Source organism: Hypanus sabinus, chromosome 19 (genome assembly GCF_030144855.1).
Source record: "Hypanus sabinus isolate sHypSab1 chromosome 19, sHypSab1.hap1, whole genome shotgun sequence".
In the NCBI taxonomy this organism is placed as follows: Eukaryota; Metazoa; Chordata; class Chondrichthyes; order Myliobatiformes; family Dasyatidae; genus Hypanus; species Hypanus sabinus.
This window is the reverse complement of record NC_082724.1, coordinates 24,837,059-24,860,639: the sequence shown is the minus strand read 5'-3', so window position 1 is coordinate 24,860,639 and position 23,581 is coordinate 24,837,059. Positions and strand designations below refer to the sequence as shown.

Here is a 23,581-nt window from a genome sequence, read left to right as displayed (position 1 = left end):
GTGCCCTCTCATGTTAGCCCTTTCAGCCCTGGGAAAAAGCCTCTGACTATCCACATGATCAATGCCTGTCATCATCTTGTACACCTCGATCAGGCCACTTCTCATCCTCCGCCGCTCTGAGGAGAAAAGGCCGAGTTCACTCAACCTATTCTCATAAGGCATGCTCCCCAATCCAGGCAACATCTTTGTAAATCTCCTCTGAACCCTTTCGAAAGTTTCCCCATCCTTCCTGTAGTGAGGTGACCAGAACTAAGCACAGTACTCCCAAGTGGAGCCTGACCAGGGTCCTATATAGCTGTAGCATTACCTCTTGGCTCTTGACTCAATCCCATAGTTGATGAAGGTCAATGCACCATATGCCCTCCTAACCACACAGTCAACCTGCACAGCAGCTTTGAGAGTCCTAAGGACTCGGACCCCAAGATTGCTCTGATCCTCCACACTGCCAAAAGCCTTGCCCTTAATACTACATTCTGCCATCATACTTGACCTAGCAAAATGAACCACTTCACGTTTATCTGTGTTGAACTCCATCTGCCACTTCTCAGCCCAGTTTTGCATCCTATCAATGTCCCGATGTAACCTCTAACAGCCCTCCATACTATCCACAACACCCCCAACTTTTGGGTCATCCGCAAATTTACTAACCCATCCCTCCACTTCCTCAACACACACAAAATGCTGGTGGAACACAGCAGGCCAGGCAGCATCTATAGGGAGAAGCACTGTCGACGTTTCAGGCCGAGACCCTGACAAAGGATCTCGGCCTGAAACATCGACAGCACTTCTCCCTATAGATGCTGCCTGGCCTGTTGTGTTCCACCAGCATTTTGTGTGTGTTGTTTGAATTTCCAGCATCTGCAGATCTGCTCGTGTTTCCTCCACTTCCTCATCCAGGTCATTTATAAAAATCACAAAGAGAAGGGGTCCCAGAACAGATCCCTGAGGCACATCACTGGTCACCAACCTCCACGCAGAATATGTCCTGTCTACAACCACACTTTGCATTCTGTGAGCAAGCAAGTTCTGGATCCACAAAGCAATGTCCCCTTGGATCCCATGCCTCCTTACTTTCTCAATAAGCCTTGCATGGGGTACCTTATCAAATACCTTGCTGAAATCCATAGACACTACATCTACTGCTCTACCCTCATCAATGTGTTTAGTCACATCCTCAAAAAATTCAAGCAGACTCTTAAGGCACAACCTGCCTTTGACAAATCCATGCTGACTACTCCCAATCATATTATGTCTCTTCAAATGTTCATAAATCCTGCCCCTCAGGATCTTTTCCATCAACTTACCAACCACTGAAGTAAGACTCACTGGTCTATAATTTCCAGGCTATCTCTACTCCTTTTCTTGAATAAGGGAACAACAACTGCAACCCTCTGGATCCTCTCCCGTCCCCATTGATGATGCAAAGGTCATCACCAGAGGCTCAGCAATCTCCTCCCTCACCTCCCACAGTCCCAGTGACTTATCCAACTTGATGTTTTCCAAAAGCTCCAGCACATCCTCTAGTATAGCAAGGAACCGGAAAAGCTTTGTAAAACTTGGGTGTGGCGTTATCACTACTTTACCCTCGATATGTTTGAGTTTTCCAATGTCATCTTTGAATATTGCTGTGGCACCTTTCTTAATTCACTTTTACAAATGTAGATGACTCTGTTGCAGGGGATGTGGCATGCAAGTGGTGGATGGATCTCCAGTCTGAGCAAATCACAGCCCCACATTGCTGGCCTTCCTGTTTTTACCACATACAACTCAATGTAGTTGTTGTATTTCACTGTTATAAATGTCATTCCCACAGAACAAGTTCTTAGTTGGATATTTGAGGCTTGAGTTCAAAATCGTTGAAATGTGGTTCAAACTTATTTTGTGGAATGACTGAAACAGCAGAACCAGAGTCAAATTCCAATTTAATTAATTTGCCACTCACTTCTGGTGTAAACCATATTGCTTGTCTCTTGTTAACTTTTCACATTATAAATCTCAAGGTTACCTAGTCCTAAATCATTCTCATCATTATCAGATTTTTTATCTACAGCATGCCGATTAGTGCTCTTTTTCAAACTGCAACTTGACTTTTTATCCCTTTCTCTTCCACATTTATTTTTGTCTACCTGACATACTTTTTGTAGGTGCCCTACTTTGTTGCATTTTCTGTAAGTTTTGCCTTTAAACCTGCATTGGTCTGATTTATGTGAGCCCCTACCACAGCAGTAACACAATTTGTTCGGTCAGGCAGGTTTCTGTTTAGACATTGCATTTTGTTCACGCCTCATTTTCATTCATGACTGCAACTCAATTGCACCTCTGGCTGCAGTTTCCATTGATACTGTGATTTCAACTGCTCTTTTAAATGTGAGCAACACACACACAAAATGTAAGTTTTGTTTGGATTCCCCTTACTTTCGAATCCACTTATGAAAGCTAAAGCGTTCTGCAATCAACAATGGTTTTGGTCCTAAATGTTCCTGCATTACACTTATGATAGCAGGAAAGCTGGTTTGGTTGGAGCAGTTGAACCTCTAAGCAAACTGTATGCTTTTCCTCCCAATGCATCTAGCAACACTGGCACCCATTTTTCACCAACTATTTTATTTGCTTCAGAATACTGCTCAATTCATTCAGTATACATCATCCAGTTATCTGTCGTGCAATTAAACCATCTATCTGATGTAGCCAGCCATTTCTGCTCTCACTAATTTGTTATTATTATCATTACTCGGTACTCACTATTTGAGCCCAAGAACATACTCATTGCTTGTTAATTTCATCCATTTTCTGCCTATTTTTGAACTTAAATATCTCTCGCTCCTTCTGAAGACAAACATGCTGTGTTTCAACAGGTCAGTCGTCATCTTGGGTTTATTTTAAAAATTACTTGTTGCCACTGTTATGTTTTGTAACTTCAAAAACTAATCAAAAGAAAAACACAGGAGCCTGGACACTTGTCGGCTTAGTTTTAGTTTCCTTTTTTTTCAAAAGTGGGGCGCTCACATATGACATGGTGGCATAATGATGTATGCCATTCACATACTTCTTACGTATAATCTGTATTGAATTATGTAAGAATGCTTAATCAAACAATATATTTACAATATTATTCAGATATTACTGCCATATTAAAAACACTACACCATGAACTGCCTGCAATCAATGTCGGAGGTAAACTAGTTCAGTACTCCATATACAATTTGTGTTTACTTTTTAAAGATACGTTTCATAAGAGTTAAGTATTCTGTGTCTCCATTTTTTTTACTGTGATTTGACAATTGGTAATTGGTTTATATTGTCACATTTACCGAGATACAGTGAAAAGCTTTTTATTTTGTTTAGAGATACAGGCCCTTCCGGCCCAACGAGCCACAAGCCAAGCAATCCCCAATTTAACCCTAGCCTAATTGCAGGACAATTTACAATGACCAATCAGCCCACTAACCAGTTCGGCTTTGGACTGTGGTTTACGGGGAGAATGTACAGATTCCTTACAGACGGCACCAGAATTAAATTCTGAACTCTGGAACAACCAGAGCCGAAACAGTCTCACGTTAGCCACTGTGCTGCCTTGGCTCCCGCAGCACCCAGACAGATCATTCCAGGCGTAAGTACATCAAGGTTGTTCAAAAGGGAAAATGTTGATGGAGTGCAGAATATAATCTGTTATTTTTCTTAGGCTTTCAAAGAAACTAGTTATTAATGTTTCAATAACCTGTAAATAAGGCACTGTCCACACTTCTCTGTTACTCTGAAGAATCTCACGGCATTATTCAAAGAAGAACGGAGAAGTTCTCCCTATGTTCTTGTCAACATTTATCCTTCAAAGAATCAATACAGATTAATTTTCTATTCATTTAATTTAAATACGATGAACAAGTATTAGCTACTATGTTTCTGTACATTACTGAAGGGATAAAGCTTCGGAACATTCTCAAATTGCGAGATAAACACAAAAACTTCTATAGTTGTACCAGGAGAACATTCTGACAGGCTGCATCACTGTCTGGTATGGGGTGGGGTGGGGGGGCGCTGGCTACTGCATAGGACCAAAAGAAGCTGCAGAGGGTTGTAAATCTAGTCAGCTCCATCTTGGGCACTAGCCTATGAAGTACCCAGGACATCTGTAGGGAGTGGTGTCTCAGAAAGGCAGCGTCCATTATTAAGGACCTCCAGCACCCAGGACATGCCTTTTTCTCACTGTTACCATCAGGTAGGAGGTACAGAAGCCTGAAGGCACACACTCAGCGATTCAGGAACAGCTTCTTCCCCTCTGCCATCCGATTCCTAAATGGACATTGAATCTTTGGACACTACCTCACTTTTGTTAAAATATGTGATACTTCTGTTGTTGAACTTTAAAAAAAAATCTATTCACTATATGCAATTGATATACTTGATTATTGATTATTATTTTTATTTTATTTATTATTTTTTTCTCTCTGCTAGATTATGTATCGCATTGAACTGCTGCTGCTAACAAATTTCACATCACATGCTGGTGATAATAAACCTGATTCTGATACTATACAAGCGTAAGTGCTTCTTTCTACCTATGGATGCTACACCAAGTTCATATTCTGACCTTAATTTAATATCTTTGTTTGCATATCAATTCAAGCACCAATGACTGAATACTTTTCATGGACTTTAAGGAAATCTAATCAAAATGCACTTGAAGTGATTTTGATTTACAATCAACCATGGACATTAGAAATTCTCAGTAAGAAAAGCCAAAGATTGAGAACATTTAAATTTACATGTGGAACGTACGCTCTGCAGCAAGGTGATTGCTGCCAAGTGTCAGATATAAGGACATCCTGAAAGAGGTGGCATTTCAACTGAGCCACAACGTTTTGGAATTCCAATTCCAGAGGCACAGTTCATCAAAGTGTGAAGAGGAGAAAAACAACCCACCTGGTGAATTCTTTTTACTTGGCCCACTATGGAGTAATCATCTACGCCAGTGCGCGTTGTGCCCTCATGGCCTGGCATGTCCACACAGATCAAGTGCAGGTTCTTGGGCAGAAACTGTGTGAAAGAACAATGCACAAGCCAGGTTACCTCTGTTCAGGAGAAAGAAAGTAATTTGGGCAAGGCTCGTTCCAATTCAGCCACACCCAAGGACAAGACATCTTAAAAAAATTTCAAAATAATTATTCATAAAATATGCAGTAAAATATAATTACATGAGTTCTCTACAATTGTACTGTCATTGTTTATTATTCATAATGTTATCTATTCTGTACATTTGTATTGTGAGCAAATACTGTATGCAGTGAACCATTGCCATCCATATAGCACAGCTGCTTAACGTCCAGCGGCACAATAATCACAGACTGCAATCCTTCCCCACTAAGTCTTGGCAATGCTTGCAGCCTGAAACGTGCCAAGCAGCATAATTCCCTTTTGAGCATCTCACTGTACTGGAAAACTAACACATTTCAAGCGCCCAATCTGCACCTCTCACCAAGTTGGTAATCTCCCAGCAATACTTGACTTCCCCTCAGTATGCATCCCTTGGAAAAGGAAATACCTGAAAAACTTACAAAAGAGGACACTCCTCCTGATGTACTCTCCCTAATGCAAGTTGAAAGTCACCCTGCTATGATCCAAAGGGAAACCAAAAAAGACCCCACACTGTCTCAGGTCCTCATGGCAACACAAACTGTTTGGAATGTGCAACAGAAATCCCAGATCCTCCATTTTTACCTGCGCTGGGATGAACTTGCCTTTGACAGAGGTTGCCTTATGTGGGGAGTGAGAGTTATACCATCCTAGCTGAGACCTAACGCGTTGGAGGAGCTACATCCTGCTCAGCTAGGCGTGGTGAAAATGGAAGTGCTGGCTCAAAGCTTTGTCCGGTGGCCTGGGATGGACCAGCTGATCGAGTAGTTTGCCATGCACTATTCAGGATTCCACCATGTATAGAAGATGGCAAGGAGTAGCACCTCTCCATCCCTTGGAATGGCCAGCATTGCTCTGGCATGTCATTTAAAACTTCGACAAACTTCTATAGTTGCACAGTATCATCACTGGATGCATCATAGCTTGGTATGGAAACAGTTATGCCCAAAAACTTAAAAGCCTACAAAAGAGTGGTGGATGCAGACCAGTCCATCCCAGAAAAAACTGTCCTCACCATTCAGCACAACTACGAGGATCACTGCCAGAAGAAAGCAGCATCCGTCATCAAGGAGCTCCACTATCCAGGCCATGGTCTCTTCTCGCTGCTGCCATCAGGAAGGAGATTCTGAGCCTTAGCTCACACATCACCAGGTTCAGGAACAGTTATTACCCCTCACCTTCAACCAGCAGCCTTCAACCATGTGGGTAACTTCACTCCCCTCAACACTGAACTGATTCCACAACCTATGGTCTCACTTTCAAGTACTCTAGATCAATGTTCCTAGTATTACTTACTTACTAAAAAATATTATTTGTTTACATTTGCACAGTTTGTCTTTTGCATGTTGTTTGTTTATCAGTCTTTGGGTGTAGCTTTTCATGTAATTTCTTTATTCTGCTGTGAATGCTCGAAGAAAGTGAATCGCGGGCAAAATAAATGTACTTTGATAATATATTTATTTTTAATTTTGATGTTTATGTCAGTTCATCTTAACTATTCCCCTCTCAGTGCTGAATTTGTCAGAATCCCTCAGTTCAGCTCATTTGCATCTTCTTAACTCAGATTTTGTGTAAAATACGGCAATATGTAGAAGTGCATGGAAATTTGAGAGCAGTTTTTTTAGATGGCCAAAGATTCGACAGGCAGGGAGAGCAGCACTGAAATGAAGCAGGGGTCTGCACCGGAATACTTATATGAATTTGTATCATTTTCCTTACGGATGTGCCTCGGACAGGAGAGACAACAGCTTTACACCAAAAGAAAAAAAGAAAGGGGAACTGACAATATCAGTTGCTGTATCCTCCTCCACCTGAACATCAAAGACACTATTGAGAAGACCGCACTTTATGTTTAAAACTTCTCAGTTAATTCAATAGAGTTCTCCCAAGTATCATCCCAAAGACATAACATCAGCTGAAACTTCATTTCTCTGTCAGCTCCAGCTGACTATGACATGCTCTTCCATTCTATTTTATCCCATAAGAATTTCAAAAGTGATTTAAGGAAATTGGACACAATGATGGTTGTGCTTTCATTTTAGTAAATGTTGGTTAGACCCACGAAGAGGCAGGTAGCAGGTTACAAGCGGGGCAAAGTGGCTTAATATTGGACAAGGTTCCAGAAGCAAGGTTCTGGCTTTAAAAATCGCATGTGGAAGAAGTCACTTGAAAATCTTTTGGTGGAGATGAGTTTTTCTGGACTGTTAGGTCGCTGTCTCCAACGAGAACAGAATGTAAAGATGTTATACATGGGCTAGCAAAGAGAATGACAGAAACATCACCTATTTTCTACATCAATGTTTGTCTTTGTTGTGTTTTATCTACAATAGAATGATTAAAACAGATCTTAACAACGAACACGCACTTGGTGCTAGCTAAAATTCACAAAAATAGTTAAAGTTGAATGGTACCAGCAAACTGAGCTGCAAAACTAGAATTAGTTTGTACCTGGGTAAAGAGACACACCCTCCAATAATCCCCTTCATAAGTCCTCTGACTTTCTAGATATGCAAGGATTGCAGACAAAACTGGGCAATACATCAATTATACTCAGTAATGAACTAATAAACCCTCACACTGGGATGCTCGAGAGCCGACACAAATTTGCATGTTACGATGAAACACCAATTCAAGAAGAAGACGGGAAATGTATTCATTTGTTTTGTACTATTCCATGAAGTACATACTAACCACTCACTTCATTGCATCCTTGACCTTGGAAGAAGCAGCATGCAAGAATCCAATCCAATTACAAATGGTTTAACTTAGTGCAAATTATTTGTAAATCAATGTAATGATTACTCTTACAATTATTAGCATGATGTGATAGCATGCTATTTATTGCCTTTTGAACCGTAGACCATTCCAAATTATCTCTGGTGGTCAATACTACATATAAATACAAAAAAACAAAATTCTTAGTTGGAGAGTTTTTCTAAAATCTAACAAACCTTCAAAACATTTCAGGATACTTAAATAATTAAGCATGGAGAATAAGAATAAAGCAAACTTGTTTTAGTAACAAGTATTATATGTTAAATGCATATGCATAAAATTAAATCAAACCAAAATTCAACTCAGTTCCTTAATTCTACAGTGAAAAGACTGAGCTGCTTGTATTGTTTAGAAACAAAGAAAACCTACAGCACAATACAGGCCCTTTGGCCCACAAAGTTGTGCCAAACATGTCCCTACCTTAGAAATTACTAGGGTTACCTATAGCCCTCTATTTTTCTAAGCTCCATGTACCTATCCAAAAGTCTCTTAAAATACCATATCGTATCTGCCTCTACCACTGTTGCCGGCAGCCCATTTCACTCACTCACCACTCTCTGTGTAAAAAACTTACCCCTGACATCTCCTCTGTACCTACTCTCAAGCACCTTAAACTTGTGTCCTCTTGTGGCAGCCATTTCAGCCCTGGGAAAAAGCCTCTGACAATCCACAGTTTGCAGCTGGTCTCATTCAGAATTGGTAACTTCAATCTCTAGAGTTTGTATATGTTAGATTAACTAATCTATTGCTGCTACAAGAATACTTCAAGAAAATGCAGTGCAAGTATTCTTATTAATAAAACAATATTTCTTTTTCCATTTGTGGGGCCACATAAATCCATTAAACTTACATTTATAGACCAAGAGGCGAGTCCTTACATTCTACCCAACCAACTTCTAACTTTAGACCTTATTTGAATAACTCATACATACTGGGACAAGGCACACATTTGTCTGAAATAAATGTAAAAAAAAACCTTTTTGACAGTAGTATCAGGAAAGATGCTCATCACGATCATTTATTGAAATCCATGATAGATTTAAATCATCATTTAATTATAGAGTCATTTTAAGAGGAAATAGAGAATGACCAACCTTCACTACAGATAGCCACATGTCCTTGTGAGCTGAAAATCCATGCAACATCAAAATGGAAGGTTTACTACCAGGTTTTCCACGGGTTGAATAGCAGAATCGATAGTTCCCATAATCAGCATTTTTAATTTGCATACCTAATGTTGTTCGCCAGTACCTATAAAGAAAAAAAAAGTAGTTTATCCATGTCTATCAAACGCAATAGATGTTTTTTGGTTATTTCTTACATAATTTTCAATGTAATTTTACTATGCATAACTAAAGTGGTCAAGTGTATCTTGTTTTAAATTATCAATATTTCTTTATGATGAGAATTCAAGCAAGGTATTACAGAAAAAGCAGCTTTGATTTTGAGGGCCAATCCATGAGGACATTTGGATAAACCCAGCTAAATTAAATATTATTGTTATTGTTCATTAATATTTCTTCATCCCCAAATACTCCTGTGAATCAAGCACAACTCAGCTGAGAGTCTCCGTGTCACTTTAAACCTGGACTCAATGACTGTTGAACTTTCTGCTAATGGGAACGGCTTTCCTCCATTTGCACTGTCTAAGCCAGTCATGATCTTCTACCCTTTTATCGACTTTTCTCTCAATCTTATGGGTCTTTCTGTTCATGTACACTTTTAGAACTTGCCATTTAGACTCTAATGGGACTCTAATGAGACTGCCTGCAACCTCAGTGCTAGATCTTGGCTATAGAAAGCTGACTAAGCTTCCAGCAAGACAAATAGCAGCCCACTCATGGACCACCACGATGGTCTTCTGACAGCCCATATTAGAACCAGAATTAATATCACTGGCACATAGAGTGAATTTTGTTAACTTTATGGCAGCAGTACAATGAAATACGAAATAAATAAATATAGAGAAAAAAAGAGTTGCATTACATATATATATATGTCAATTAAATGATTAAGTTAAAATAAGTACTGCAAAATAAGAGAAACAAAAAATATAGTGAGGTAGTGTTCATCGGGTTCAATATCCATTCAGAAATCAGATGGCAGAGGGGAACAGGCTGCTCCTGAATCGCTGAGAGTGTGCCTTCAGGCTTCTGTACCTCCTTTCTGACAGTAAGAGTGTGAAGAAACATCTCCTGGCTGGTGGGAGTCCTTAATGATGGATGCCACCTTCCTAAGGCGATGCTCCTTGAGGATGTCTTGGATGCTACGGAGGCTCGTACCCATGATGGACTAATGAGTAAGTTTACAAGTTTCTGCAACTGATTTTGAGCCACCCCCCCCCCCCACCACCACCATACCAGACAGTGATGCAACCAGTCAGAATGTTCTCCAAGGTACATTTGTAGAAGTTTGAGATTTTTGTTGACAAAACAAAATCTCCTCAAAATCCTTATGAGATACAGCCACTGTCTTGCCTTCTCTATAGCTGCGTCAATATGTTGTGTCTAGGTTAGATCCTCAGATATATTGACACCCATGAACTTGATCACTCTCTCCACTTCTGATCCTTCTATGAGGACTGGTTTGTGTTCCCTTGTCTTACCCATCCTGAAGTCCACAATCAGCTCCTTTGGTCTTGCTGATGTTGACAGCAAGGTTGTTGCTGTGACACCACTCAACTAACTGGTATATCTCGCTCCTGTACACACTCTCTTCACCATCTGAAATTCTGTCAATAATGGTTGTATCGCAAAATAGTAAATCTATAGATGCCTTTTGAGCTACACTGAGCCACACAGAGAGAGTAGAGCAGTGGGCTAAGCACACGTCCCACTGGGGAGTGCCAGTGCTGACTGTCAGCGAGGTGGAGGTGTTATTTCTGATCCACGCAGATGGTGATCTTCCAGTTGGGAAGTTGAGGAGCCACTTGCAGAGGGAGGTACAGAGGCCCAGATTCTGTAGCTTTCTGATCAGGACTGAAGGAATGATGGTGTTAAATGCTGAACTATAGACAATAAACAGCATCCTAACATTCGTATTTTCATAGTCCAGGGGTTCCAAGGCCACTTGGAGAGCCACTGGGACTGTGTCTGCTGTTGACCTATTGTAGCGATAGGCAAATTGCAGTGGGTCCAGGTCCTTGCTGAGGCAGGAGTCGATTCTAGCCATGACCAATCTCTCAAAGCATTTATCATGGTGGATGTGAAAGCTACTGGACGATAGTGGTTCAGCTTGCTCACCCTGCTTTTCTTAGCACTGGTATAATTTTTTGCCCTTTTGAAGCATGTGGGAAGTTCCGACTGCAGCAGGGAGGGACTGAAAATGTCTTTGAATCCTCCTGCCGGTTGGTTGGCACAAATTTTCAGAGCCTTACCAGATACTCCATTGGGTCCTGCTGCCTTGTGAGGGTTCACTCTCTTGAAAAACAGCCTGACGTCTGCCTCCGAGACAGAGATGACAGGGTCATTGGATGCAGCAGGGATACTCATAGCTGTGTTTTTATTCTCCCTTTCAAAGTGAACACAAAAGGTGTTGAGCTCATCTGGGAGTGAGGCATCGCTGCCATTCACAATGCTCGGTTTTGTTGTGTAGAAAGTAAATCCTGCAAACGCTGCCAGAGTTGATGTGTATCTGATGTCGCTTCCAACCTTTCCCAGAATTGTTTCTTGGCTCTTGAAACAGCCCTCCCTAAGTCATACCTGGTTTTCTTATACGGACCTGGAACGCCAGACTTAAATGCCATAGATCCAGCCCCAAGCAACTTCCTGGTTCACCCACGGATCTTGGTTTGGGAGTGTACAGTAAGTTTCACAGGCATGTACTCTTTCACATCCCGTCACCCTTCCATAATTTCCAAATAACAGAGTCAAAAAAAAATGATTACAATTCATTAATTTAAAGTAATTCACATGAAACAATTAACCATTGTCAATTGAAGGGTTTTTATTAAGTAAAATAAAGTTTAAATAAAAAAATCAGAGATCACTTACATAATTAATGATGATTACTTATTTGAAGAGGGCCAACTACAAACGGCATAAAACTGAAGGGGTACTCAATAGGAGGTCAGACTCATCCGTATTTAACCCTCTATTCATTCTGTGGCCCCACGTTGCAGGGCACGGGCAAATATATAAAATGCTGACACACAGACATCAGTGAGCTAAGTTCTCTATTGACCCACTGGCGAGATGTCTGCGTGATCTGCCCTGCTTTCAGTGTCTCTCCTGCTTTCTGCCATAACGTATCATGCATGAAGAGGGCTTTAAAGGGGACTAGAATTCTCCTCCGCCAAAGAGAAGTGGACACCCTTCTCAGCTAGCCAGCACAATTAAATCATAGATTCTTACGCTGAGAGGCTTCACTCCCACCCCTCCCAAAGGAATGCTGGTGGAGAACAGTCTGCAAACTTCGAGCTCAGCATTACTTCAGCTACACATCCTCTGCAATGGGTTGAGGTGAGCATACATTTACAGAAATGACAATTAGACAGTTGTTTGCTTACTCTAAATGAACCAAATGAACATGGAGATAGTGAGTTTACCAGTGCTGAAAAACGCGGCACTTACCAGTAATAGAATCGGATGAGTGCTGCAGGGCACAGGAGGAAAGAGGCTACAAACGCCAGGATGGGTATGGCCAGCGTGCCTCCTGCTAAAACAAACATATTCACCAAATCCAAATCCATTGTCTCACTGTCCAGCCTGAAGTGAAAGGAAAACATAAAAAGTGAAAAAAAAGCAGAACACAGAAAATCATTCTGCTCGGGGTGCTCGCACTGGAGCAAATTCTGGTTTCAAGATCCACCAAAATATCTCCTGGAATTATCTCAATGTATTTTCCAACCAAATGTACTGCAGAGCAAGCTCCCAACGGGCCCCTAAAAATATTAGCTATAGTGTAGTTGTCACAAGTGCATCAAATATACAAACATACAGTGAAACGCGTTGTTCTGCGTCCACGCCCAACAAGGCACGAGGATGTGCTGGGGGCAGCCCACAAGTGCTGCCATGCTTCTAGCGCCAACATAGAATGCCCACAACTTCCTAAACCTAGTCCTAACTCGTTCTTCTTAGGAGTGTGGGAGGAAACCGGAGAGAACCCACACAGGAAAAGGGGAGAAGGTACCAAGTCCTGACAGGCCGCGGTGGGAACTGAACCTCGGTCAGCGTTCACCACACCGTACAGCACTGCATTAAATGCTACACCACAGCATCACCCTTATTGTACAGTGACCCTTTGAGTACAATACAAGCACTGACCCAAGGAATGAAGATGTATCAAAGAAGTTTTACCTCACTTCCTACATAAGTGACTTAGTATTTTGTCATTTCTAGCAACCGTGTTCACACGCTATGTAAACGCTACCCTGGACACCAGTGATTCATTATAATTCTCTTGCACCTCCACCCTGCACAGTCACAGGTAATAGAAACATAGTAACATAGAAAACCTACAGCACAATAAGGCCCTTCGGCTCACAAAGTTGTGCCGAACATGTCTATTACACGTCTAAATTACTAGGCTTACCTATAGCCCTCTATTTTACTAAGCTCCATGTACCTATCTAAAAGCCTCTTAAGAGACCCTATCATATTCAATTCCACCACCTTTGCCGGCAGCCTATTCCACGCAATCACCATTCTCTGTGTAAAAAACTTACCCCTGACATCTCCTGTGTGCCTACTCCCCAGCACCTTAAACCTGTGTCCTCTTGTGGCGACCATTTCAGCCCTGGGAAAAAGCCTCTATCCATACGATCAATGCCTCTCGTCATCTTGTACACCTCTATCAGGTCACCCCATAGTTGCCCCTCATCCCCCATTCCCAGTATACTTTAAAAAAAGCCACTTGCTCCAGATTCCAGAGCACAGCAGCAGAAAGGACAGGAATTCATGACAGGATCCCAGTGTGGCAGCACTGTCAGTAGTCCATTTCTCTACATGAAATATCATGACACCGAGTCAGTTAGTGCTCTTGTTCCCAGGAATGCATTCAGGGCAGTAAATGAACTAAGTACCAATAAAAATGGCTAATGGGCTTTAGAAAAGGTGCAGTCTCTTTGACAACTAGCACAGATCTAGATGGGTGGCAGATACTTCTTTCTGTCCTCTACCTGCCCCTTCACGTATTATACATCACTAGCTGGTTAAGAGGGAATGATGTACCTTTGCCAATGTCACCAACACAAAATTCCCAGAAATTAATATGGACCTTCTAAGTTTTAAAGAAGTCTGTGAATAACTCAAGATATTTCAAATATCTTACAGCTCAAAACATGTGTTGAAATGAATAACTTCATTGCTTTTGCCACACTATATCAATTCACAATGATGGTCATTAGTTCTCTGATCTCCCCTCTTCAAAGACTTAATAAAGTTCTTCATAAAAATGCAAAGCCCTTTTAATACGGATTTAATGTTTAGTTGTATATATTCGTCAAGAAACAAATAAATTGTAAACTGGAGTTATTGCCATATAAATGAGTTATTGTCCTTTGGTCTTGAGGGTACAAATGACAATTTCTTGAATGTTAGCCAGATAGAACAGCTACATATTCGGATGTACTTACACAAGAGTCCTCACAGACAGTTTAGTAAAACCAAGCAGATGCATAAAACATGAAAAAGGCCCTATGTTCACAACTCTCCTTGGTGTTCTGTGATCAATTGTTCCTCATTAAGGCATGAACACAGAAGTACTGAGAAAATGGAAAACAGTTGAGGGAACAAAAAAAAATCACTAAACAGATCCTCCCATCATCTCAAGCAGATTGTCTTAAAAAAAATTGTTTCAAGAAAAATCTAACTGCATGGAACTTATGTCTTGGCAACGCCACATTTAACAGCACTAAGCACCAGCTTCTAGAATCATCCACATTTGAAACAGTGCAGGATTTATTACATCATCAATCTCAAAGGCAGAACCATAGCAACGCTGGAGACTTGTGGCAGGAGAGAAAGAATGGTTACTGTGAGCAACCTGCAGGATTGATGTGCTCCACGGCTCTCCGAGATAGATATTGATCCCAAAGGAAATTACAGTGTCACAGTACCATTACAAGTGCACAGATATACAAATATTAGAAGAGAAGTAAGAAATAAGTTTCCTGAAACAGTAACAGGAGGGGGGGGGGGGGGGTCATCATTTCCCTGGCTGACTCAATATAGAGTCTAATGGCCGAGGGTAAGAATGACCTCATATAGTGGTTTGTAGTCGTCTTAGTCTATTACTAAAAATGCTCCTCTGTTCAGCCAAAGTGACATGAAAAAGGTGAGAAACATTGTCCAGAGGGTTTTCCAGAGGGTCCTTTGTTCAACCACAACCTCTGGTGTGTCCAACTTGACTCCTGTAACAGAGCCAGCCTTTCTAATCAGTTTATAGAGCCTGCTGGCATCACCCGCATTGATGCCATTGCCCCAGCACACCACCGCACAGAAGACTGTATGAGCAACAACAGACTGGTAGAACGTGTGAAGGAGAGGCCTGCATACTCCAAAGGACCCCAGCCTCCTCGGGAAGTAGAGGTGACTCTGGCCTTTCTTGTACACTGAGTTGGTGCTCCACTCAAGTGTGTAATCCATGTGCACCCCCCAGGTACCTGTAGGTCCTTGCAATCGAGAGTAACGGAGCAGTGCAGGCTTGGTCTTCCTAAAGTCTATCACCATCTCCTTTGTCTTACTAATGTTCAGCTGCAGATGATTCGGCTTGTATCATTTGACGAACTCTTCCAATAGGGCCTTGTGTTCATCCTCCTCTCCTTCATTTATACACCCAACTAATGCTGAGTCATCACAGAATTTCTGTAGATGACATGACTTGGTTAATTTGGCCATCAGTTAATTGGGGCAGCCACTTATTTGGGATAACGCTTGAAGGACAAAAAAACAAATCGAGAAAATAGCCAGGATTTCCTTTGTTTATTTGGGTCACTGCTGCTTAATTGGGACTGGAGACTTGCCGACAGTTTCTAACTAGCATCGGTTTAGTGAACTTGTGTGGCCATTAGATATTACACCGTGCCTACAATGAACAATTTAAAATAGTGTCAAGTGCATGTGTGTGTTCAAAATAGCAGTGATTTTTGTCACCGATAGTTGGCAAGAAATAAATATTAAGTCAGTTTGCTCACTGAAGTTTCAAAGATTCAGACTTGGAAATGCCAGTAATGGCCGAGAAGGAAAATGAAAGGATTTCACAACTTCAACAAGTTAGGGACTACAAAGAATTTGAAGATATCAAAATGCTACATTCAACATTTTGAATGTTACGATGAAAAAGATTTGGAGGCTCCAATCATCAAAAGCATTTCTGAAGCCAGTCCATTATCTGCACTAGGTGTCTGCGCTGATTTTGCTCACTTACAACCAAAAGAACACGGCAGAGTACACTGGATGAATTTCTCAGTCAATAAATATTAGGAACTAATGCACAATTTTATCCTACTGTGGTCACATTGGTAGTATTCCTTTTTGTTCTTTATTTCATTTAAATACATAAGTTGTTCCTCAGTTAAATGGAAGTTTGTCTTTTTTATTTCCATGTAACTTCTACTAATTGGGGCAGCCGCTTAATTGGGCCAAAAGATACTGGTTCCGATGAGCCGGAATTCATCATATTTAGGGCTAATAAACAAATATGAGATGTATTCTCTAAAATTTAGAAGGTTAAGGTGTGACTTTATTGACAAGTAATTATTTCTTTCCATTTATTCTTATGACCATATAACCATATAACAATTACAGCACGGAAACAGGCCAACTCGACCCTTCTAGTCCGGGCCGAATGCTTACTCTCACCTAGTCCCACCAACCTGCACTCAGTCCATAACCCTCCATTCCTTTCCTGTCCATATATATTCTTGTTGAATATATGATTAAAACTTAAGACCAGGTCTTTAATGAAATTAGTAAACATATCCACATACAGACTGGCACTAATTTAGAATTCACCCCTGTAAAGATCAGATGATACTGGGGCAATTATTGATTTAGAATCAGGGATTGGTAAGCAAATGTCTATCATGAGTATCACAGAACAGTGAAAAGGGGAGCTAAATGGAGAAGGTCACAAACATGAGGAAATCTGCAGTCAAGCATCACACACAAAACACTGGTGGAACACAGCAGGCCAGGCAGCATCTAGAGGAAGAAGTATAGTCGACGTTTCGGGCCGAGACCCTTCGTCAGGACTAACTGAAAGAAGAGATAGTAAGGGATTTGAAAGTAGGAGGGGGAAACCTGAAATGATAGGAGAAGACAGGAGGGGTAGGGATGAAGCTAAGAGCTGGAAAGATGATTGGCAAAAGGGATACAGAGCTGGAGAAGGGAGAGGATCATGGGATGGGAGGCATGGGGAGAAAGAAAGTGGGAGGGGAGCACCAGAGGAAGTTGGAGAACAGACAAGGTGATTGTGAGAGGGACAGAGAGAGAAAAGAGAGAGAGAAGGCCATGGATTGACATATCAGAATAGGAATGGGATGTGGAATTGAAATGTGTGGCCACTGGAAGATCCTGCTTTCTCTGGCAGACAGAGCGTAGGTGTTCAGCGAAACGGTCTCCCAGTCTGTGTTGGGTCATAGATCAGCCACAGTGTGAAGGATTACAAAACGGATTTGATAGCTAAACTGCCTGCTCTTGCTCCTGAGTTCCTGTTACCCTCTATAAGGGACCTTGTTTGGTAAAGGGCAAACTGTTGCTTTATAAGTAGATATTCCTAAACTGATCAGAAAAATAAAACCATACAACCAGACAAGTTCTGTGGTTTAAGAGCTGCTCAAAAGATGTTGGAGATGATAGTGTCACTACACCAGACTGTTGACTTCTCCAGAATCACATACCCTTGATCTATTGTCGTGATTTCACGTGTGCTTCATATATTTTGATAACAGATGCAAACATTTTCCTTTAACAGGAATATGGCCTCTGCATTTTAGGATACTGGAAAAAGCAATAAAACTTACAACAATGCAAATTGGCATGTTGAATAAACAATCTTATGTTTTCCACATCTGCCTTCAGAGAACTAGGAATCCCTTGCCAATCTTTATCCTAGGAGCTTAAATGAATTGAACAGGATCCACAAAACTAAACGACTTACAGAAAATTTTAACAAGTGCAGATTATTTCCTTAACGTCACCAGCGTCCCTAATCTACTTCCCCCCACCTTCCTCTTGAGATGCTGAGAATGTTTCTAAACAATCGGTGCATTTCTCACCCAACTGTCCACTCGCACACTGAGCTTGGAAGGCAGATGTTGGCATCTATTTTACCATGGTACATCTGAATACAGTCTTTGAGTCTGCATTCTTCCCTTCTTGCTGAGGCACAACATTGTCCACAAGGGCTCAACCTCCCTTGACAACTCCTTGACCAAGAGCTCTGAATTGAACTGCCACATGTCTTTATTTCACAAACTCAAAACCCATATGTTTTGAATGAAATGGACAATAAGTGCTGATATTTACAGCAATGCTTACATTCTGTGAATGAATACACCTTTCAAATAATATTCACAAAATGCTGGAGGAACTCAGCAGGCCAGGCAGCGTCAATGGATGAAGTTTCCACCAGCACACACTAAAGTGGAAGAAATACAGTCAACAAAGCTAGCAGTAATTGTTTTTGTTGTCTGCTTTACTGCAAATGAGTACAAAGTTTTATTTTTTTTTCCTCATTCACAAGATCAAAAGTTAAAAGTAAATTTATTATGAAAGCACATATATATGAACATATACAACCCTGAGATTTTTTCTTGTAGCAAGACTCAATACATCCATAACAAAATAATAACCATAATAGAATTAATGAAAGACAACATCAACATGTGCATCCAACCAATGTGAAAAAGACAACAAACTGTGCAAATGCAAAAAGATATAATAATATTTAAAAAATATGCAATAAATATCAAGAACATAAGATGAAGAGTCCTTGAAAGTTAATCCATAGGTTGTGGGAACGTTTCAATGATGGGGCAAGTGAAGTTATCCCCTTTGGTTCAAGAGCCTGATGGTTGATGAGTAATGGTAAGATGCAAGCATTGCTGGAAATGTCAGCACTTACTGTCCACTTCTAAATACCTTTCAGTTCTCAGGAAATTAAAAATCAACCACATTGATGTAACTAGGGCCTCAGACAAACTAGGAAAGGATGGGATTTTTCCATCCCTCAATGTCATGAGATGTTAGAAGAGTTTTTAATTTTCTCAGTTTATTTCATTACCTAAACATAAATCCCAGTGTTTATCTGGATATGCAGGGCCTCAGACTGAAGTGTTGACCATCGCTTTGTCTCCACAGATGTTCCTCAACTCATTCGGGTTTCTCCAGTGGTTGAGTCTTTGACCTTGATTCCAGTATCTGCCAGGGCCGGATTAAGCTAGTGCAGGGCTTGTAACATATGTTATAAAGGGGCCCTAAATTTTAAAACATAAATTATTTACTTGCATAGTAAAGTAATTCATTTGCTATACTGCCAGATAATATGACAAATGTCTGACACTTCAGTAATAGTATTACTTACATGTAGGTATCAATTTCAAATGCCAAAAGTAACAAAACTACAATTTAAAAGTTAGATTTTCTAGATATAGCATAAGCAAATTTGTTGATGATACTGGAAATGTCTATTTCACACAGAAGTTCATGTTCAATGCTCATTAGAGTGAGATTGTTCAATCTGTTTTGACCCATGGTGCTTCTTAGTTCATTTTTAATACTTTTCAGTTTTGAACGTGAGCGTTCTCCACTGCAGTTGGTAACCATGAGTGACAAATAGATGAACAAGGCAATTTCTACATTTGGAAAACATGACTCCAAAGTCAGTTATCAAACGGTAGAACTGTAACTCTACAAGGTCTTGTTTGGTGCCAATATGAGAAGCAAGATCAGTTTTCACCAATTCAGTAAACTGCACAAATTCTTCGTTAAGACTTTCTTCCAGATCTTCCGGATATAATTTAATAAGATTTGATGACCTCTTTACGATCTCTTCAGGTGTAAACAACTGTAACTGATGAAGGAATCCAAAAACACCATTCACCTTTAGATAAGCTTTCTGCCTTTTTGACAGGGCAGAAAGCAAATTGTCAATAATGGCAAGAAATGTTGGGCTTTTAAACTTCTGAGAAGGCATTTGAGATTCAACAAGTGATCAAGAGTGCTGGAACCACTGAAGTCATCATATGCGCAATTTTGCTTGTGTTTTCTTCGAGTTTGCTGTTGATAATCTTCACACTTAGTCAGATCCTTGGCTTTTTGCTCAATGCCTAAAAAAGTAGACTGCATAGCTTGAATATATCCATGCAAGGATTCATAGAGTGCACAAGCTGTGTTCAAGTCTTGGCCAGAAGATTGCAAAGAAACACTGGTCATTTGAAAACACTGTAATACTTGATCCCACAATATGACCATTATTCCTGTTTCCAACTTCATCATGGCTGAAAGTAGTCCATGAGCCTGTTGTCAACACTCTGCCTTCTGATCATTGTTATTTAAAATGTCATCCAAAACATGTTTTATTGCAGGAAAGCTGTGTAAAAGTGCTTTTGTTGCATCTGCACGAGCTGACCACCTGGTACCTGACATTCTTTTCACAATGGGCAAATGAGCACCACCATCAGATAATGCAGCAGAAAGGAGATCCCACCAATAAGTAGAAGCAGAAAAAAACGTGTACAGGCTTTCTACAAATTGAAAGAAAATTAATGCTTCTTGACAACATTCAGCAGCACATTTTCCAACCAAATTTAGTGAATGTGCAAAACGTGGAATGTAATCCGCAAACTCATTCAGCTCTTTAATTCGTGCTTGTAAACCACTATACTTGCCACTCATGTTGCTGGCACTGTCATAACTTTGACCACAGCAGTCTTTTATATCAATGCCATTTTCCTTTAAAAAGTCAAGTAAACTTTGAGTGAGCTGTTCAGCACTATGACCTTCCACATCCAAAAACTTCAGAAATCTTTCAACTGGTCCAGACAGCGAAACATAGCGCACAGTCAAACTCAGCGGGTCCACATTAGATATATCTGGAGTAGAATCCAATGAAACAGAATAATACTTGTATTTCTTCACTTCACTGACAACGTGATCCAGTATGCTGGATCCAAACAGACTGATGAATTCCTCACATGTTGTTTCAGATAGGTTTGATTTATGCCCCCTTCCTTGGGTTTGCATGAGCATTTATCAACTCTGTCAGAAAAGGGTCAAACTTGGCTAGTAACTCTAACAACCAAGTAATTTCCATTATGAGGAGAGCCAACAGTCACTACCACAAAATGAAAGGCCTCGTTCTGCCAAAAACTTTACAACTTCAATTATTCGCTCTAGAAGTGTGCGCCAATACTTTTGTTCAGACTCCATTTCTTTCACAAGCTGGGAATCGACACGGTTAGCTTTGTTTTTGCGCATCAACGCTGAAATTAAAGCTTGTCTCTGTGAGGAACTTCCTCCATGTCGACGTAATAGACTGCTTGCATTTTTCCAGTCATTAAACCCCTCTTCACTAAACTTTGATGAACATCCTGAAGTCATAACCTTGCATGGGAAGCAGAATAGGCTTCGTTTGCTTTCTGAATATCATTACCAAATTCATGCATGTTGCTTGTTTGTAGGTTTATGAACATATGTGAAATAAGACTTCTGACAGTGCCGAGGTTTCTTTTCATTGTCATACAATCGCACGGGATGAAGAGAAATCACTCTCAGCATGTTGACATTCACCACTTCCCTTGGCTATCCAATATTCACGATTGCAATCGTCTAGATTGCTTGGCCATTCACCAATATCATTAGAGTACTTGTTCTTTTCACTTGTTCTCTCACATTCAATGGATGCTGGCTGTTGTTGTATCATGCCTTCTGCCTCACTAATACTAGTTGTTTCTATATTTCCAGCTTCAGCCGTTGTAGCACCATCACCACCTCCAGGAACATCAAAATATTCTGTCAACTTGCGTGTTTTTGATATCACAAGTTGATCTCTTCTTTCTTTTTCTTCCTTTGCTTTACGTTTTGCACTTCCAGAAGCATAATGGCGACCAATTTCTCTGGATCTATTGCTCATTGCTATCTACATGAAAACAACAGTGTTGCCAGATCGTTGTCGTTGTGGCGTAGATGAAATTACAGAGCGTTGCCTTACCGGTAGGTACAAGGCAGTTTCTTTATTTGACAGCAAGGCAGAGACCCCTGGCAGAACAGGTTTAACCGCCTTGTCATTGAGGCTCAATATTTATTAGCTAAACACTAAGGACAGTTCATAGTTATGGACAATTCTTTGAAGTTTTCACATCTTTTGATTAAATTTATTCTACTAGCGCCAGTATGCCTAAACTGGCATTCATGGCCTTTAGGAATGCAAGTTAAAATCCATAATACACTACTTGGTATGTTGCGTGCTAACATAGGGGACAATTCATATTCAAAAAGCATAGATATGGTGTCTTTGCAACTACCTGTAAACTTAGCATTCTTGTCTCAGAGGCGCCAGAGATGCATGTTACAAATGAAACTGGGTTCACCGCTTTTAGGAAATGCATTGTTATGAACTCAATCCACAGTACTTTGTTAAAGAACAAAAGACTGATGGCTGAAGTCACTTATTAAGTGTAAATGAATCGTCTACCCAAAACTCACTCTAAGTCCTGAGAATGCAGTGTGATGCTGATTTCACCAGACTGCAGTTTGCAAGCATTTAGTGCGGGCGGGGCCCTCGAAAATGCGGGGCCCATAACGTATGCTACTTTTGCTACTAGGTTAATCTGGCCCTGGTACCTGCAGTCTCTTGGTCTGTCTATTCAATCAGCCTCTGTATACCCAACTGCAAACACTACACTGCCAAGTCTTGTGTCATGGGCAGATTTAGAAATTTTGGTTTGCATTCCCAAGTCCAGGTCATTAGCACAAATCCGAAAGAGCAAAGGTTGCAGTACTGCCACTCACTTTACTCCGGACTGAGAAACCAGCATTTCTTTTTTTTTAGAACAGAAGTTTATTCAAATGATTACAATTTCACAGTAACACAACATTATAACAAAATTTTATAATACCCACTATTTAGAGTTTCAAATTATAATATAGTTATTACTGTCCACAACACACTCAATCCCAGACGTGCCTGTCACTCCTAGAAAAAAAAACTAACATTCACAACAACTATCTAACTGATAGTCACTTCGCCAACTTGGCATCCATGTCAGCAATGTTTCTATTATGTCATGAGGTTTAAATTTGCTAATAAGCTATAATGCAGCAGCTTATTAAAGACCACGTCCAGCACACTGACTGCATTAACCTCATTAGCTCTATCCATTGTTTTCAAAAGCAATTCTATCAAATTGGTTCAAAATGAATCCATGTCAGTTGCCTTAATAAATCTATTTCTCTCCTTACTTACTTATTACACATTATGCCACTGGCGTTTAGGGCAGCAATGAAGGTTCTCCATCTCTGGTGGTGTTCAGGACTTCTTTCATCATGTCAATATCTTCCACTCGGTTTTCACTACTGTCAGTCATGCAGGTGGAGACTCAGGAATACCATCACACTCAGATGAAGGATTCTTCATTGCTGATTCTGTAACAGTTTCTTTGACCAGTCAGGATTGTAAGCCCCAAGATGAACCCCTGAATCTGGAAGTCTGGTAGACCATTCTTAGTCTGGCC

At 40.6% G+C, this 23,581-nt stretch overlaps 1 protein-coding gene across 2 annotated transcripts in view; it reads right to left on the bottom strand.

The window, feature by feature from the left end:
* The window catches only part of abhd6a (abhydrolase domain containing 6, acylglycerol lipase a), a 73,872-nt gene that overhangs the window by 23,467 nt on the left and 26,824 nt on the right, over window positions 1-23,581 (bottom strand). Inside the window, exons 2-4 of one of the 2 annotated variants that reach the window (XM_059944217.1) lie at window positions 12,477-12,611; window positions 9,000-9,156; window positions 4,921-5,034 (exon numbers count right to left, since the gene is read on the bottom strand). In XM_059944217.1, coding sequence (XP_059800200.1) covers window positions 4,921-5,034; window positions 9,000-9,156; window positions 12,477-12,595 — 390 coding nt within the window. In that variant the 5' untranslated portion in view covers window positions 12,596-12,611. The remainder of the gene's footprint in view (window positions 1-4,920; window positions 5,035-8,999; window positions 9,157-12,476; window positions 12,612-23,581) is intronic. The other variant, XM_059944218.1, reaches the window with a different exon arrangement.